At 43.7% G+C, this 19,445-nt stretch overlaps 2 protein-coding genes across 4 annotated transcripts in view; both read left to right on the top strand.

The window, feature by feature from the left end:
• LOC140717216 (synaptophysin-like protein 2) overlaps nt 1–2,818 on the top strand; it is a 31,097-nt gene extending 28,279 nt beyond the window's left edge. The window contains exon 6 of the mRNA XM_073030539.1: nt 784–2,818. Coding sequence (XP_072886640.1) covers nt 784–924 — 141 coding nt within the window. The 3' untranslated portion in view covers nt 925–2,818. The remainder of the gene's footprint in view (nt 1–783) is intronic.
• A 10,219-nt stretch (nt 2,819–13,037) lies between these two features.
• LOC140717217 (ataxin-7-like protein 1) overlaps nt 13,038–19,445 on the top strand; it is a 42,140-nt gene continuing 35,732 nt past the window's right edge. For 2 of the 3 annotated variants that reach the window (XM_073030540.1, XM_073030541.1), the window contains exon 1: nt 13,038–13,164. In XM_073030540.1, the coding sequence (XP_072886641.1) occupies nt 13,062–13,164 (103 nt within the window). In that variant the 5' untranslated portion in view covers nt 13,038–13,061. Of the gene's footprint in view, nt 13,165–14,005; nt 14,115–19,445 lie in introns of all 3 variants that reach the window. The other variant, XM_073030542.1, reaches the window with a different exon arrangement.

A 19,445-nucleotide genomic window follows, 5' to 3' on the forward strand; every position in this document is an offset into this window, starting at 1 on the left:
TATTATGCTGGCTTAAATGAGATTTGAACCCAGACCTACTCTAGGAGAGGTGTCCAATGGGCCGAAGTTGGAATCATTTTCCTGCATAACCTTGCTTCCTATAAAAGAAAAGGGACTGTCTATGATGAGGCTAGACTAACTTAAAAGCAGCCTTGGTCCTGGAGTATGAAATGGGCAATAGTGCTGAGGCAGCATTCCTCTTTGTGCTCTACATCTGTGTTAAGCTCTTTTTTAGGCTTCCAAAGGCCTCTACTCTTCCCTGAAATGGGTTTAGTGGGGGTAAAGAGATTAGCTTTATTTGCCACATGTACATCAAAACATAGAATGAAGTACGCCAAATCAAATCAGTGAGGGTTGGACTGGGCAAGTGTCACTGCACTTCCAGCACCAACATGGCATGCTTACCACCCCTATCTATACATCTTTGGAATGGGGGAGGAAACCCACACAGTCATGGGGAGAAACTCTTTACAGACAGCGGTGGGAATTAAAAAAAACATTTTGCAGTGCGTACTGTAAGGTGATATGCTGTTACACTACTGTGCCAGCCATGAGGTGGGCTGATTACTTTGGGAGCACATCCTTCAGTTTGTTGCTTTAAGTGGCTGCAGAATGTTTTTGTGAGCCTAGACAGCAAGCACTGGCAGTTTTTCATTAATGTTAAAATGTGCAGTTGTGGCAACCTAGTTTCGTTGCAGAGCATCTACTGTTGGTTGATTAATGTTTTGGATAGCTCAGATCTAGAATGTTTGCAAATTCGATATTCTCTTTCTCTCTCCACAGATATTTGGCTTCATGAACTTCATTTTGTGGTCGGGCAACAGCTGGTTTGCATACAAGGAAACGTCCTGGCATAAGCCGGGTAGCCCACAGGGCGATGCCGAGCAAGGCAGCCAAGCGCAGGGCAGCCAAGCGCAGTACTGATTTATAACCCTCATCTTCCACTCCCTTCCACCTTTCCCTTCAAAAACAAACTTGTGCAAATGCTCTGGGTTAGTGTCAGACCACACAAACCCAACCACCCAACAGATTTGGAGAAGAATAATTGTTACACGGCCAGAAGAGGGCTGGGAAGAAGCTATGGCTACCCGACTCTGCACCACAAACCATGCTGCAACCTATTATCTCCCCTACCTCATTAACTAAAAAGCAATTCATGGACTCGATGCCATCTATAGAATACGTACATTATGTCGATATGGTGCCGAGTAATTCAGCTTATCATACCCATTTTTTAGTTCTACATTCTGGGTTTTAATTCTATTTCCAATGTTAATTCCTGAGAAAGCTTTGGGACGAGCCCAAGGTCTTGGGGCCCAACTGCTGCTGCCCACTTGAGAGTTAGTTTCATGTTTAATGTTTAAAACCATGTTTAATATTTAACATTTTATTCTAACAGCACGCATACCTTCCACTCTGCCATCTTCCTGATAATATTTTTATTTAGTGATATAATCATTAAAAAAAGATGCCATCCATGCAAACTAGATGTAAATGACATGGGAGCATCTCTCTGTAATACAACCACAGTAATGCTGGAGCTCTTTCTTATTTTCAAGAACTCTTCCAGATTTTGTTCTCTTCACACAATTCTTGCTTGTAAGGAGTCTGGATCTCAGTGTGTTGCTGATGTTTTGACTGTTATAAAATTGGATGTATTCAAGTAGGCTGGTCAAGGCAAGTTGATGGCTGGGCATTTTTAAATGTAATTTGTCTGTGGGGTTTGGTGTTTTCATCCTTCTCAGTCATTTAAAAGTCAAGCCCCACTTCCTCATTGAGAGCAATTCCTATCCTTCTCAGATAAAGTTGCACATCCTCAGACAACAGCTTTTCTATCCTTCACTTTTTGAATTATTTTTGATACGATTGGAGGCAATGTTTCTCTCTAATACTATTATGCTACCCCACCCCCCCAGCTTCTTCACCCTTTCCCTGTCTTTATATCAGCACCAGGAATGGCTGGGCCAAGGCTCTGAGGTTCAGTACAACCCAATCTGGAATTGTGGATTTCCCACACTGAACCATCCCATTTCCTACAACAGCCATGTTCCTGGGGCATAGTAATGTGGTATGTTCTGTGGGGGGTTAGCTTGGCAGCTAAAATGTTCTTGTGTTTTAGAAAGCTTTTAAACCTTTCTCGGCTGGGTAAATAACTCGAGGTTTCAGAAATGGCGCTTATTGTGCTTGATACGATCTGGTTATTGGCAGAAGGGAAGCTGGTGGGTGGTGATGTGGAAGTGACTTGAGGGAAAGCATTGGCTGGGAGATGGTGACATTTCCTGCTTTCATCTTTTCTAGCGGCAGTACTGCTCTTCTGAGCTATCGGTCTCTGTGGTCGTCACCACACCAAACGAGGCTCCTGCTTGGATAATCTGTTCAAGAAAACTTTGGGGGTGAAGGGGGTGGTTATAGTCTTGGGAATATCTGGTGGTGCTTGGCACTGATTTGGGGAATGCATGCACGGGGGGGTGGGGGAATGAAGGGTAATTGGCAAAGCTGGAACTGGGAGGGCTACGGTTGAAGGAGGGCTTCATGGTGGTTTTCACACTTGTTTGAGTTATTTTGCTGTTTCTGTATTCACACCAACATTCGTGTTGTGATCTTTAAGTGCCCATTCTGCAAGAGGACCTGGTTTACGAAACATTCTAAGATTTTGGAAACTAATCCAGTCGGAGAAGAGGGACAAGAGTTAGTGCCTTGTCATATTCCCACTGCTCAGGTGTAGACTTGGCTTTCTGTGATAACTGCAAACTGGCAATTTAGGAGGAAGATGCAGCCTTGAAATTTTGGGATTGAAATAAAATGTTGCCTCTCAGTATGCTTCTGTCCTGGCTTGTTTGAGGAAGGAGGGTGGAAAGGGGGAAAACAGTCTCCCAGGCCTGTGCCATATTCATGGTGACCCTGTCAAAAGTTGCTTGTGCTGCTCTCCCTCTTCCGCTGCTGAGCAGCAATGGCAGATTCGCACTGTAGGTTTGACAACCAGTCCTGGAGCAGAAGAGGTTGTCACAGTTTGGGGGGAAAGGCTGTGTTACAAGGTATGCTCTGGAATTAGAAAACTCAGCGATGATCTGATCAAGTATGGAAATAGAACATAAAACTTTAAAAATTATATCAAAAGGACTAAAATACAAAGGGTAGAAGTTTATGGCACTGCAATTGGACCCATTTCCAGTGATTAATTCTGAGCACCAGCTCTTGTTAATGACACATCAGTTTTAAAATGGCAGTAACACAGTACAACATAATATATGGGAGCAGAAGTAGGCCATTTGGCCCATTGTTACTGCTCAGTCAATACCAGCAGTAAAGACATTACGTTGACATATTACATTCAAGCGAATGCGTTCTTTGTTTATGTAGAATATTATGTAAGAGCAAGAGAGAGAGAGAGGACGATCGAACAGTGACAGCTATTGTCTTGCAAACCTTCCTTTACGATCTTGATCCGTCGATGTGTTTTTGTGGCCATTCAAGCATGACCCCTCTGTCCTTTAGCTAGACCGTTCTTCCGTGGTGGACTCATCACCCAGGCAAGGGTGGGCACACACACACAAGCCCCCACCGGCCTTGCTATAAACACTGTGAGTTAAAATTGACCGATCCTTCGTTCGGTCTCCGATGCCCCACACTTTCTCGTGGGTTTCTGATGCTCACTAGTGTGTCTCCTGGTGCGTCTCTTGGTGTGTCTGAGGGGTGTCACCCCAGACCTCACTTTTATCCCCACTCACGGGGTCTCAGGTGTCCATCAGGTTTGAATGACTTAACCCATCAAACCAGCCCACTCTGGCTGTCCACTGAGGAGGAATTTTAGTGAGCAGGATGGTACCACATAAACAGCCCTCTCCACTGCCATAAGTCTTTTGGGAGTCATAACATGGTGGATAAACATAACTCTCTCAGGCTGTTATCAGTAACAGATGTCCTGGCCTGTTTTCTTTTGTCTCTCTTACTATTTCGATGCTGCTAACGAGAGAGTAACAGTTTGTGATTCTCCCAGGGGAGGGGACATGGGCAACTCTGCACCCTTCTGCCCATCAGAGTTGTTCATCCTTCGTAACAATGGTGATCTAACTGATTTTAAGAACAATGGAGATGATAAGGTTAATAGCAGCTATTTGTAACGAATGAAAGATGTGATGTTGAACTTGTGCTCCTTCAGCCAATAGGAGTTGGTCTCTTTCCTGTCCAGATAGTCACTGAGGAAGCAGGTCAATTAAGTGAAAATCAAAAACTGCAGATGGTGAAAAGCTGAGATAAAAAAAAATGCTGTAAGCACGCGGCAGGTCGGGCGTCATCTGTGGAAAGGGAAACATTTTGTGTCTGAGATCCTGTCTCAAAGATGTTAAATGTTTGGAACTCATCAATTAGCTAGTTTAACACATCAGCTGTGCATCACTTCCATAGCACTGTCCACTGAGCATTAGACACCTTCTCATGTCACCGTGTCCTGCTGTCGTGATATGGCATGTTCCAATAAAGATTAATGTGCTTGCATCAAATATATAGATGGATCAAATACCTCAAACTGACGGTGAGCTGTAAGCCACAAATGAAAGAGTCAGTGGCATGTTGTTGATGCCACAGCAAATACATAATGCTTGTGTTCCAGAGGAAATGAAAAGCAAATTGCCCCCTGAAGAGGGATGATGGACCTAGGCAGGCCAGAAGGGAACTTTTTGCAGTAACATTCACCTGTTTTTTTTTTAATATAACCTTCTAAACCAGCTACAAGGCAATGATTTAGGTTGTCAGAAAAGCAGTGTCACTCACAATACAACATAATATCAGTCTTGCCCCTACAACAGTACTACACTCCCTAATCCTGCTGTTTGGTGTAGTACTGCTACTGATCCTCCACATCTGCCCCGGTCCGAGCTCTCCCTAATTCTGTTCACTTGACACTACAGTGCTCATTTAGTGCTTCTGCTCCCTGACCGTAAATTATCCCCCAGAACGGTCCCTCTATCTGCAGCGCTGGTTTGTCTCCGACAGTCCTCCCAATCCCTCTGCCACTCCCCACCCCCCCGCCCCCCATATAGTCTGCTAAGCAACATTTTGGGATATTAAAGAAATTGAGGAATGTCAGATTCGGATTAGTTTATTATCATATAGACCAGGGGCAAGGAATTTCATTGCCCCCTGCATGGAGCTCCAGGTAAACAGTATATATAGTAAACACAGAGTGCAAGAAAATGGAATGGTACAAAGATTGCCATGGAGTGTGAAGTAATGAATAAAGATGTGCTAAAGTGATAACAATAGAGTAACAGATGAACTCAAAGGGCTGGAGAATGTGGCAGCAGCAAGGTGATTGGTTCAGGAGCTTGATGGTAGGCAAAAGAAGCTGTTCTGATTGTCTGGGGTCATGTATCTTCTCCCAGAGAGAAGGGAATGGCCAGGTGGCAGGCATCCTTGATGCTTTTAGCCTTCCTGAAGCAATCTGCCATGAAGATGGACCGCATGGGGGAAGGAAGCGCTGTTTCTGTGCTGGAATCGGTTGTACTTGCCATTCTCCACTGGTTCTATTGGTCTAGAGCAGAGCAATTGCGGTACCGAGCCGACATGAAACCTGCCAGGGTACACTTCTGCTGTAGAAGTCTGAGAGGGTCCTTGGGGGACAAGGCAATCTTTTTAAACATGTGTGAAAGTACATTGATGTGCTTTCTTGATCACTATGGAGGGACCACAATGCTGGTGAGATGGACGCCACGGAACTTGAAGATGTTGGACAAACCAGGTCTTTTGCTTTGCTGATTTTTAAAGGCTAAGTTGTTGTTCTGACGCTATGAAATTAAGTTCATGATCTTCTTCCTCTAACTCTGCCTTATTGATGATTCTGTCAGCAACAGTAGTGTCATCACTAAATGAGAAGATAGAGTTGGCCCGAAATCTGGCCGTAGAGTCATGGGTATAGAGGCAGCAGAGCAAGGGCTGAATATGCAACTTGGGGCACTGCAAGTGTTGAGGTTCAGAGTGGATAAAATGTCCTGACCAATTCTAACCTACCGAAGTCTGCTGGTCAGGCAGTCTAGAAACCATTTACAGATGGGTGCCCTTCAGCCAAAATTCAAGAGCTGAGAGATGAGTTTGTTCCGTATTGCAGTATTGAAGACTGATCCACAGTAAATGAATATCACCCTAATGTATGTATGGATTCTATATGAGGTCATCCAGAGCTGAATGTAATAGTGCAAGGAAGATAGCTTCCTCAGTGAATTTATCTTTCTGGTATGCCTTTGCAAGTGGTTCATATAGTCTGGAAGACCAGCAATGATGTAGGTCATAACCAGTCTCAAACACTTCACTGTGGTCGATGTTAGGGGTACTGGTCAATAGCCACTGAGGCACAACACTTAGGTTTTCCTGGGCAATAGTGTAGTGATTGGCTCGAGGCTTTACAATGCCAGTGATCACCAAATTGGGTTCAATTTCTGTCACTGTACATAAGGAGTGAGTTTGTTTTCCCTGTGCTCGTGCGTTTCCTCTGGGTGCTCCGGTTTCCTCCCACATTCCAGCAGACTTGCAGTTCGGGTTAGTGAGTTGTGAGCATACTATATTGGCCCCAGTGTGGCCACACTTACCACCTCACTATTCATTAACATCACGACCAGTATAATTCTGTGCCGTTTTCCAAAGCAAACCCCATGTTTCCCTGATGTCATCTATCAGTCTTTGTTTTGAACAAACCCATTCACCGAACATCTTTCTGAAAATTACAGAAATTAAGAAGTTTTTGAGTGAAGAAATTTATCTTTGGTTGTAAATGGCCTTCTCCCAGTTTTGAAACAGAGAACCTGGTCTTGGGCTCCTTACCACTGGCTGTATGTATCTACTCTGAATCTTGCATGCCAAGGTCTTTGTTTCAATGTGTCACATATATTTCAGTGAAATCTCTTCAGGAGCATACAGCCCCAATCTACTCAAATTGTCCTCACAGATCAAGCTAGGCATTCCTGCAGGCCTGTTGAAGAGAGCTGATCTGACATGATGGCCCTCCACAGACTCTGCCTGAGTCACTGAGTTCCTTCAGCATTCTGTGTGTTGCTCCAGATTCCAGCAACTGTAGTCTCTTGGGCAAGGCATTTCAGGAGCCAGTCTACTACTGTGATCACTCTATAGCAAGTGTATCCTTCCTTGGACAAGAAAACCAAAACTGTACACAATGGCTCATCTACCATCTCACCACAGTCCTTCAAAATTGTAATAAGATCCTGTGGTACCCACCAGTCTCAGCCCATCAGCCCAAGAAAGATTCCCACTTTTCCTTTCTATCTGGAAATTGATTATCAACCCCTATCAATATTTTGACCACAATTTCTTGTTTTGTGCTTTAGTTGATTGGTCTCCTTTATGGAACCTTATTAAGCATTTTCTGAAATCCAATTTGTCCACATTCCCAAGTTTCCACTCATCTATTCTACCAGTTACAATCTTAAGAATGCTAGCAGCTATCTTTTTTTCTATATGCATGTTGACTTTTCTCACCTTTTCCAGAGTTTAGCTGATAACAAAACCCATGTCTATGCCTTTGCGATACTAGTGGTGTTCCGCAGGGGTCTGTGTTGGGACTGCTTTTTCTGCTGTATATCAATGATATAGATGATGGAATAGATGGCTTTGTTGCCAAGTTTGCAGATGATACAAAGATTGGTGGAGGGGCCAGTAGTGTTGAGGAAACAGGTAGGCTGCAGAAGGGCTTGGGCAGATTGGGAGAATGGGCAAGAAATCAGCAAATGAAATACAATGTTGGAAAATGCATGGTCATGCACTTTGGTAGCAGAAATAAATGCGCAGACTATTTTCTAAATGGGGGAGAAAATCCAAAAATCTGAGATGCAAAGGGACTTGGGAGTCCTTGTTCAGAACACCCTAAAGGTTAACTTGCAGGTTGAGTCAGCGGTGAGGAAGGCAAATGCAATGTTAGCATTTATTTCAAGAAGTCTAGAATGCAAGAGCAGGGATGTGATGCTGAGGCTTTATATGGCACTGGTGAGGCCTCACCTTGAGTATTGTGAACAGTTTTGGGTTCCTCATCTAAGAAAAAGATGGGCTGGTATTGCAGAGGATTCAGAGGAGGTTCACAAGGATGGTCCCAGGAATGAAAGGGTTATTATATGAGGAACGTTTGATGACTAGGTTGTACTTACTGGAATTTAGAAAGATGAGGGGAGATCTCATTGAAAAGTTTCGAATGTTGAAAGGCCTAGACAGTAGATGTGGAAAGGATGTTTCCCGTGGTGGGGGAGTCTCGGACAAGAGGGCACAGCCTCAAGAGGGGGGTCATCCATTTAAAACAGATGCGGAGATATTTCTTTAGCTGGGGTTTGTGAATTTGTGAAATTTATTACCATAGGCAGCTGTGGAGGTTAGGTCGCTGGGTGTATTTCAGGCAGAGCTTGATAGGTGCAATTGGACACGGCATCAAAGGTTACAGAGAGAAGGCCGGAGAGTGGGGCTGAGGAGGAGTTGGGGGGGGGGGGGGGAGGATCAGACCTGTTGGGCCAAGTTGCCTATTTCTGCTTCCCTATGTCTTATGGTCTAATTCACTGATTTTGCTGACTGCCCAGCCACATTCCACCCTGAGTATACTTAAGTGTGTCTGAAATTCAGCCAGTGAGCTTGTCATACAAAGCTGTCCAGGAAAGTGCAGCTCTCAACAGCTTCTACAGGAAGCATTTAATTGTCTTGGAGGGAATGCAACATAGGTTTGACAGGATAATCCACTCTCCGGTTGGAAGAGCAACATCTCATGTTCTGTCTGGGTAGCCTCTTACCTGATGGCATGAACACTGATTTCTCTTATTTTTGACAACATTTTCCACTTCCCATTCCCTCTTCTTCCATTCTGGCTCCCCACTTACCTCTTCTCATCATCTTCCCCTGGTGTCCCTCCTTCCCCTTTTCCCATAGTTCACTCTCCTCTCCTATTAGATTCCTCCTCCTCCTCTAGTCCTTTACCTTTTCCACCCATCACCTCTGAATTTCTCACTTCATTCCCCCTGCTCTTTTCCCCCATACACCTGGCTTCACCTATCACCTTCCAGCTTGTACTCCGTCCCCTCTCCCCATCTCATTCTGGCTTCTTCTCCCTTCCTTTCCAGTACTGATGAAGAGCCCAAAACGATGATTGTTTATTCCCTTCCAGAGATGCTGCCTGACCTAACTTACTGCAGTATTTTGTATGTGTTACTATCGGTGTAGCAGTATGATATTTAAAAACAGCAAGTGCTGGAAATACTCAGCAGATCAGAAAGTAAAACAGCTGTTTCAGGTCAATGGCCTTTCATCATTAATTTCTAACCTCTGAGCACAAGAGATTCTGTGGACGCTGGAATCCAAAGCAACGCACACAAAATAGTGGAGGAACTTCTAATAAAGGATCTTGGCCTGAAACCTTGACTATTTATTCCATTCCATAAATGCAGCCTGACCTGCTGGGTTCCTCCAGCATTTTGTTATTTTGCTTTGTGTGTGTGTATGTATTTTTCTGGATTATCATTTATCAGAATGATACAAGGAAAGCAAGTATGATATTATAGCAAAGATCAGAGTGGTATTGCCTGTTATTCAAAGAAAAATCAGGTTGTTTAGATTGAAATTTTCAATTGGAGAAGGGTGGAGCAGATGGGAGAAACAATTCCGCTATTTAAGTATTTTAGAGAGGGGGAATGCTGAAGGTAAGGATGATAGATATTTGGAACGCTGGCTAAAAGCTTTGGATAAGAGAAATCTCTAAAAGGCAATCTCTAAAGACAATGACATTTCATTGTTTGACAAAGGAAGTTGGAGCTTCTAGATGGTTTGTGACAGTTTCTGTTTTTCTCACCTTGCTGATAATTGTGAGTATGCTGAGGAGGTAAAATCTGAGATGGCAATGAGGAGGCATACAAAAATGAGATAGATTGGCTGGTTGAGTGGTAACAACTTCATGCTCATCAAGACCAAGGAATTGATTATGGATTTCAGGAACATGAGGTCAGGGGAACACACATCAGTCCTTTATGGAGGGTTCAGTGGTGGAAAGGATTAGTGTCTTTAAGTTCTAAGTTCAAAGTAAATTTATTATCAAAATACATTGATACTTCCTGCTTGGCATTACTGCCTGCCACACCTCCAACAGTGCCCTTGGGTCAGCTGCAGGGTCATCAACTCACTGATGTTTCACTCCCTTAGCCCTGGTACATCATCTGGTGGCGGAGCAGTGGCAGATAGGTCTCCCTGCCACCCCCTGCAGCTTTCAATGGGGTCAGTTGGTCACCAATTCCGGTCTTTCCTCAGTCACAGCCAAAAGCTGCCGTTCTTTGTCTCTTCTGCCAACTCTCTGGTGGCCCTCCTGAGCCTTGCTCCAGTCACTGCCATATCACAGTGCAACCTCGTCGGTGATGTGCCATTAATGTTGCCACATACTAGTCTAAGGGTGATTTTCTTGCAGGATTTTACAGGGGAGAAAAGAAATGTAATAAAATTAATGAAAAATCCCACATAAAGACCGACAAGCGATCATTGTGTGAAAGTAAGCAAACTCCGCAAATAACAAAAATAGTGCCAAGAGCTTGAGATGTAAAGGGTCTTTGAAAGTGAGTCTGAAGGTTGTAGAATAGTTTAGGGACAGTGGTTAAAGGTTATTGTGTGCCATGGTAGCACAGTAGTTAGCATGGTGCTATTATAGCATAGGCTGTTCAGGAGGTCAGAGTTCAATTCTGGTGCCATTCTGTAAGGAGTCTGTACGTCCTCCGTGTTGAATGTGTGGGTTTTCCCCAGATGCCCAGGTTTCCTCACACAGTCCAAAGACTTGCAAGGTAGGTTAATTGGTCATTGTAAATTGTCCTGTGATTAGGTTAGGGTTAATCAGGTTTGCTGGGACAGCATGGCTCAGAGAACCAGAAGGGCCTACTCCACACTGTGTCATTAAATAAGTGAAGTTATCCACATTGGTCGAGGAGCCTGATGGTTGTAGGGAAGTAACTGCTCCTGAACCTGGTGGTGTGGGACACAAGACCTTCCATATCTCCTGCCTGGTGTTAGTTGCAAAAAGAGGTCATGGCTTAGATGGAGGGAGTCTTTGACAATGGATGCTACTCTCAGTTGGCAGTATGCCACATAAATGCTTTCCTGTGGTGGACTGAGCTGTATCTATCATTTTCTGTAGCCTTTTTCTTGCCTGAGAAGTGATGTAGATCCTCTCAATTTGCCTACCAGTGCAAAAGGTCCACAGCGGATGCTATCGCATTGACTTTTCACTCAATCCTGGAACATCTGGACAGCAAAGGTGCAAACAATAGGATGAATGTTTATCAGCTACAGCTCAGCATTCAATACCATCATCCCCTCATAACTAATTAATAAGCTTCCAGACTTGTCCTCAATACCTCCCTATGCAATTGGATCCTCAATTTCCTCACTTGCAGACCCCAGTCAGTTCAGATTGGCAGCAACAACTCCTCCACCATCCCCATCAGCATGGGTGTCCAAAGGCTGTGTGCTCAGCCCCCTGCTCTACTCACTTTACGCTTATAACTGTGTGGCTAAGCACAGCTCCAATGCCATATTCTAGTTTGCTGATGACACCACTGTCGTAGGCCGAATCAAAGGTGGAGATGAATCGGCATATAGGAGGGAGGTTGAAAAGCTGGCTGAGTGGTGTCAGAACAACAAACTCTTATTGAACGTCAGCAAGACCAAGGACCCGAGTATTGATTTCATGAGGAAGAAACCAGTGGTCTATGAGCCAGTCATCATCAGAGGTGGAGTGAGCAACTTTAAATTCCTTGGTGTTATCATTTCACAGAACCCTGTCCTGGGCCCAGCACGTAAGTGCAATTATGAAGAGAGCAGGGCAGCTACTTCCTTAGGAGTTTGCATAGATTTGGCGTGACATTTCAAACTTATATAAAAGTGTGATGGAGAGTATAGTGATTGGCTGTATCACAGCTTGGTATGGAAACAACAATGCCCTTGAATGGAAAATCCTACAAAATGTTGTGGATAGGGCCCACTCCACCACTGAGCGCATCTACACATGGTGTTGTCACAAAAAAGCAGCATACCTCAGCAGGGACCTCACCATACTCTTCTCACTGCCGCCATCAGGAAGAAGATATAGGAGCCTCAGGACTTACACCACTATGTTCAGGAACAATTATCACCCCTTGATCATCAGGCTCTTGGGACCGAGGGAGATAACTTCACCCATCTTCTCTTGCTTAGTCGCTTTGTGATTAGTTTGTGAACCCATTAACTCTGCCTCATTATTTGCACTATTTTGTAATTTATAATAATTTTGTGTCTTTGGATCGTATCACAGGTGTGACGTGCAGCCATTGGGCTCCTGTACCAGCTACAGTGCTGATGTGGCTACGTGGCTGCGGACATACTTTCAGGGACTTTGCGGTTCATGTTTTGTGGATGTTTATTTGCTTTCTATTGTTTGTAAAAATCGTCCCTTTTCACACGTCGGATGCATGTCTGTCTGTGAGTTGCGGGGTTTTTTGTGAATTCTGTTGTGTTCCATTTTTTCATGGGTGCCCGCAAGAAGGTGAATCTCAAGGTTGTAGTTGTATACATATTTGATAATAAATATACTCTGTACTGCTGCCATGAAACAATAAATTTCACATCATATAAGAGTGACAAAAAACCTGATTCTGATTTGTAGGGTAAAAACACAAAACATTCACTAGGTCAGACAGCAGAGTTAATGTAGGAAATGGGAAAGAGGTGTTAATTCGTCGGCTGGAAATCTAACTTATTTACTGATGCACCTGGCCAGTTTGCCATTGGTACCGGAGACTGCAGACAACAGGCTGGCCAGAGCTTTGTAAACCTAATGCCTTCCTGGTTCTTCAGTGCTGCTGGCGCGCCCACTACTGTCGCTTTGGGACGTGCGGCGTAGTTGACCCCCAACCCTCCAAAACCCCCTGCTGGCAAGGAGAAGGAACTGCAGCCACAGAGCAACTCCGCCCCCTCATCCACTAGCTCCGCCCCGTACACGCCGACGCCGCGAAAACGCAGCGTGCCGGGAGCGCGCGCGGTGATGGCGGCTCGGGAGCGCGCAGTGTGTGATGATGGCGGCCTCGGAGCGCAGGCTCCCGAGTCCCGAGGCGTTCGTGGGCCAGTCTTGGAGCAGCTGGATCGAGCGTGCTGAGGCTCTGCGGCTGTCGGATGGTGAGTGGGCTCGGTATCAGGTGGGAGGTCCAGGTTGGGCCACGGGGTCTTTAACGGTTCGATTGCGAGCGCCTGGTTTAAACGGACTGCCCGTGACCGGCCTCCTCCCGCACACAGACAGCGGCCGCCGGGTCCTAGCGCCCTCCTGGTGAGTAGTGACATCTGGGCTTCCGCTGGGTCCTAAAGCCGTGTAGGTGATGGAGGGTAACGCATACCATTCATGTTTCTGTGATTAACACTCGTGAAAGTTGAGGAGTGAAGTGTCACTCCATAAAATCCAAGCTAACTCTAGACGCGAGTGTTGTGCAGCTGAAGGTACTGGCTTAAAAAAAATGAAGCCAACCTTTTGCAGGTCCCACGACTTCTATTTTGAACAATATACGAGTAATTCACTTAACAAGAGAGTCTAGTGAATAGGTAAAACTGCATTTATGATTCAACATCAGCTAATGTGAGTTCACCCACTTTTGCAAGAGAAAGAGAGAGAGAGAATGGTAAATATTTTAATTAGTGAATTAATATAAGCGGTGGAGATCCAAAGAGACTTCGGAGTTTATGTACACGGATCAATAAAATGTGAAGAAATACAGAAAATCACCAATAAGCCTAATGGAATTCTGGCTTTTAAATGTGGAAGATACACGAGGAATGGAAGTTATGTGATGTAGTATAAACCCTTGATTAGCCAATGGAATATTATATATGGTTGGAAAGGAGTATCAAGAATTTACTTGAATGACCGGGAATCCTTGGAATCCAGGTTAATGTGGTATTTCCTGCAATTTGGAAGGGAAAAAAATGTAATCTGATTGAAGTTTGCAAAATTTTAATCATAATGTAGATTTGATTGACAAGATGCAGACCGGGGATTTTGTCTAAGAGTTGGAGTCGGATGTTTTGGGAGCAGCGTGGAATGGCCAGTATGGAACATTTTTCTTAATTGTTATCAGGTCAGTTATACTGAAACTTTTGATCTGGGATGCTGGTCACAGAAGGGAAGATCATTAAGAATTGGCGAATGGGGTTGTGGCTCCAAATAGTCTTCACTTATTCTTTTCATTGTCCCATCATGTCCCACTGACTATTTATCATGGATGTAATGTCATTAAGTTTAAATGTAACCATCTTGCTAATAATGGGACTTTGCTATTGGCTTCCCAATATCTTCCATTGCCCCAGGACTAAATTTTAAAAGTACACACTGGTTGTTAGGCACTTTGGGATGTCTTATGACCTGTTATTGGTCACTGGAGATTTTCTCGTGACCTGGACACTTGGTTTTGTTAAACACCGTAAATTATGGGCGGGCCACTTCGTCGAGCACCTCCACACCATCCACCACAAGCGGGACTTCCCAGTGCGAAACATTTTTATTCCGATTCCCATTCCCAGTCTGACGTGTTGCTCTGTGGCCTCCCTCTTGTGCCAAGATGAGGCCACCCTCAGGGTGAAGGAGCAACACCTTGTATTCTGTCTGGATACTCTCCAACCAGGTGGTATGAATATTGATTTCTCCTTCCGGAGAACAATATCCTCCCCTCTTCCTCTTCCTCTGTTCTCCACTCTGGCCTTTTACTTCTCACCTGCCCATTACTTACCCCTGGGCCCCCTTGTCCTTCCCTTTCTCCTATTGTCCACTCTTCTTTCCTATCAGATTCTTTCTTCTACAGCCCTTGACCTTTCCCACCCACCTGGCTTTACTCTAGCCTCTGTTCCCTCTCACTACCTTTATATTCTGGCTTTTTTTCCCTCTTTCTTCTCAGTCCTGATGGAAGGTCTCGACCCGAAACATTGACTGTTCACTCTTTTCCAGAGATGCTGTCTGACCTGCTGAATTCCTCCAGCATCTTGTGTGTGTTGCTTTGGATTTCCAGACTTTCTCATGTTTGTGAACCTTAGGTATTATGTAGAGTATCCCATAATTCCAATTTGCATCTTGTTTGTACCAGGCATTGTTAGCAAAGGCCCTGATGTGCCATTGTTCAACGAGCCAGCCTGCTGTGAAGCTGAGGCACACATATCTCGAAGGCACTATTGTATCCTCAGTCTGTATGGGACAAATGGAAACATCTACTGTGGCTCTCTTCAGTATTTCTAAGCTGAGGGGACTAAACCTATCCAGGCAGTCTGCTCAAACATGCGTGCAGCTGAAGATTAAATATTAACTTGATTTGCCCCATGTGCAAAGAAACATACAGTGAAATGCATTGTTTGTGTCAATGACTAACACAGTCCGAGGATGTGCTAAGGACAGCCTGCATATGCCACCATATTTCCGGCCCTAATGTAGCAAGCCCACAATTTACTAACCCTAACTCGTATGTCTTTGGAATGTGAGAGGAAAGCGGAGCTCTCGGAGGAAGCTCACACAGTCGCTGGGAGAATGTACAAACTCCTTATAGACAGTGGTGCGAATTTAATCCTGATTATGGTCACTATGCTATCATGTCCCCCAGCAAGGGACAATGGCTCAAATGAGAGCTTCCTATCTGAAGGTAGAAGGAAAGAAAAGCTCTTAATAACAAATAGAAATATCTTCAAACGTTTATTCAAATCACTACAAAGTTCCAAGGAATTTATGTGTGTTATTCTGGATTTCCAACAGCTGCAGAATCTTTTGTGTTCACAATTTTTTCTTGTTAGTTTTTCATTCTAATTTAATATTAGGGTGTCTTTCTAAATACTTCAGGTTCCTGTGGAACTGAGACTTCAAAGGCAGTCAACACAGCTTTGGGAGAGAGGGATTCAAATGCTTACTATATTGTTGATAAAATAAGGAATATTTATATCCTGGAAATGCCTGTAGCCTGTAAACCAATGAATTAGCATAGCCTTCACTGAATTAGCACAGACATTTATTTGCTTAAAGTATGAAAGTTCCATTGCTTTCCAAACCATCTCTTAATGGTAGCTGTTTCTTTATCATCTCCTTCTCCTTCTCCCTCCAGCAAAACCCCCTACATTCTTTCTGCCAACTAACCCCCGAAAAATAGAAATTGCTCTTATTTAAAGCTCATAATGCCGAGAAACTTGCTGCCAGAAGTCAGACAGCTCCACTCATGACGGCAACTTCCACAACTTTGTGCTCATTTCCCATTTGATTTCCCCATCTAGTAAATCATATTTACTTCTTATAATTAATCTGATTTTAATCTGCTTTCATATCCTGTAATCCTTTCATTGTTACTTAGTAAGCCCTGCAATTCTTTTCAACCTCTGTGTTTTTCCTTTCTGTTATGTATTCTTTGTCCATCCTTGTCAGTGCCTTCACATATTTACACACTAAGCTTTTGGATTCCCTCTGAAGTTCATTGGCTTTCTATCTTCAAGATGCTCCTTTAAAAACTATCTCTTTGACTAAGTATTTGATAATCATGACCCTTTTTTTGGTTTGGTATTAAATTTGTTTGATTTTACCTCTATGAAGTACTTTGAGACATTTTAGTCTCTTAAAGGCATGGTATAAATCACAGCCTGTTAATCTGATTTTGTTCTCACTGCCATTGATCTAATGATCCTGTGTAGCATTAGAGTACTGCGGAGTTGGGTACAGGTCTGTCACTGTACATGACTGGAGCATAGAAGTAGTAGAACAGCTCTGTCATCATGTAACACTGGATGTAGTACTGTTGAGAATTTATCTGTCCCATGTTGCTGTGGTATTGTAGGAACAGATCTAAACTTATTAATTATTGTCATAGTCAAAGTAAATTTTATTATCAAAGTACATGTATGTCACCATATACAACCCTGAAATTAATTTCAGTTTCCTGCAGGCATACTCAGCAAATATAGTCCAGTTCTGGTCGCCTCACTATAGAAAGGAAGCATTGGAAAGGGTACAGAGGAGATTTACTAGGATTCTGCCTGGTTTAGAGTGTATGCATTATGATCAGATATTAAGGGAGCTAGGGCTTTACTCTTTGGAGAGAAGGAGGATGAGAGGAGACATGATAGAGGTGTACAAGATATTAAGAGGAATAGATAGAGTGGACAGCCAGCGCCTCTTCCCCAGGGCACCACTACTCAATACAAGAGGACATGGCTTTAAGTAAGGGGAGGGAAGTTCAAGGGGGATATTAGAGGAAGGTTTTTCACTCAGAGAGTGGTCGTTGCGTGCAATGCACTGCCTGAGAAAGTGGTGGAGGCAGATACACTAGTGAAGTTTAAGAGACTACTAGACAGGTATATGGAGGAATTTAAGGTGGGGGTTATATGGGAGGCAGGGTTTGAGGGCCGGCACAACATTGTGGGCCGAAAGGCCTGTAATGTGCTGTACTATTCTATATAGTGTAGTAACTATAACAGAATCAATGAAAGATCAACCAGAGTCCAGAAGGCAGAAAATAAAAACTGTGCAAATGCAAATATAAATAAATAGCTATAAATAAGGAGGACATGAGATAACAAGATAAAGAGTCCTTCCCATTGGTTGTGGGAACATCTCAATGGATGGGCAAGTGAGTGTAGTTATCTCCTTTTGTTCAAGGGCCTGATGGTTGAGGGGTGGTAACTGTTCCTGAACCTGGTGGTGTGCGTCCTGACTTGTACCTTCTACCTGAAGGCAGCAGCAAGAAAAGAGCATGGCCTGGGTGGTGGGGATCTCTGATGGATGCTGCTTTCCTGCAACAGCGTTTCATATAAATGTGCTCAGTGATTGGGAGGGATTGTACTGTGCCAAATCCACGACCTTTTGTAGGGTTTTCTGTTCAAAGGCATTGGTGTTTCCATTCCCGGCCGTGATGCAGCCAGTCAATACACTCTCCACTACTCATCTATAGAAGTTTGTTAAAGTTTCAGATGTCATGCCAAATCTCTGCAGACTCCTAAGGAAGCAGAGGTACTGCTGTACCTCCTTCACAATTGCACTTGCATGCAGGTCCTCTGAAATAGTAACCCACAGGATTTTAAATTTGCTAACCCTCTCCACCTCTGATCCTCCGATAAAGACCGCCTCGTGGACCTCTGATTTCCCTCTCCTGAAGTCTACAATCAGTTCCCTGGTCTTGTGACATTGAGTGAGAGGTTGTTGTTATGACACCACTCAGCAAATTTTCAGTCTCCCTCCTATATGCTGATTCAGCACCTTTGATTCAGCCCACAGCACTGGTGTCATCAGCAATCTTGAATATGGTTTTGGAGCTGTGCTTAGCCACACAGTCATAAATAAAAAGTGAGCAGAGCAGGGAGCTTGTACACAACCTTGTGGTGCAACTGTGTTGATGGAGATCGTGAAGGAGATGTTGTTGCTGAGCCAAACTGACTGGGGTCTACAAGTGAGACATTATGATAGAATACTGTATAGTTCTGCCACTCTTTAATATAGAATACAATGTTCTACCCTTCCACAAATGACGTACATTACTCAAACATTAGGTAACACTGTGATATTAATGGGTATGCCTGTTTCTCTCCAGTACTATTAGGACCAATTATTTTTCTCTATATAACGTGGTCTATCACTGACAGGTACAGATTTGTACTCTTACTACAGATCCTACATGGCATAACACTCTCATTGTGCCCCTAAGGATTGGAGAATTGGAAGGGATGAATTAATGCTGTGGTTCTTAGTCCTTCTGACTAAAATATTTCTCTTGACTGCTGGTGAGTTTACTGGCTAATTCTTTTGAGGAATTTGGGACCACTAGCAATTCAGTGGCTGCGATAAATAGAGTGCCACGTACACTTGTAAACACAAGAAAATCTGCAGATGCTGGAAATCCAAAGCAACACACATAAAATGCTGGAGGGCCATCTTAATAATAAAGGGTCTCGGCCCAAAAAGTCGATTGTTTACTCTTTTCCACAGATGCTGTTTGGCTTGCTAAGTATATTTGCATTTGTTTTTAATTTGTGAAGTTTGTAAGTTATCTCAATATTGATAAAGTTATATAGGCTTGTGAAAATCTTTGCCACCCCATCCCAAGAAGTGCCCACCTCTGACAGGGACTCATTGAATTAAGGAGTTTGGATGTTAAATGTTATAGTTAAGCAGTTTTCCTATTGTGTATCAGTCTCATTCTCTAACTAACCAAGTGCCAGCACTGACTCAATTGCTAGTGATACTTGAAGATATTCAGCCCTTACTTTCAAACTGAAAGAAGTGCAGCATTTCCACCAGCTGTTGAAATAGTAGGGGTTTGTTTGGGTCGATCCCAACTGGCTTTTCCCAAAGCCAAAATTCTGTACAATTTGGCATGTCTGAAGCTTCCTATTTGGATTGGCCCCAAGAAGTGACTGAATGCAGCAGGTGATGATCCCGTTTCTCTGTTTAATTT

Source organism: Hemitrygon akajei, chromosome 27, assembly GCF_048418815.1.
Source record: "Hemitrygon akajei chromosome 27, sHemAka1.3, whole genome shotgun sequence".
Classification (NCBI taxonomy): Eukaryota; Metazoa; Chordata; class Chondrichthyes; order Myliobatiformes; family Dasyatidae; genus Hemitrygon; species Hemitrygon akajei.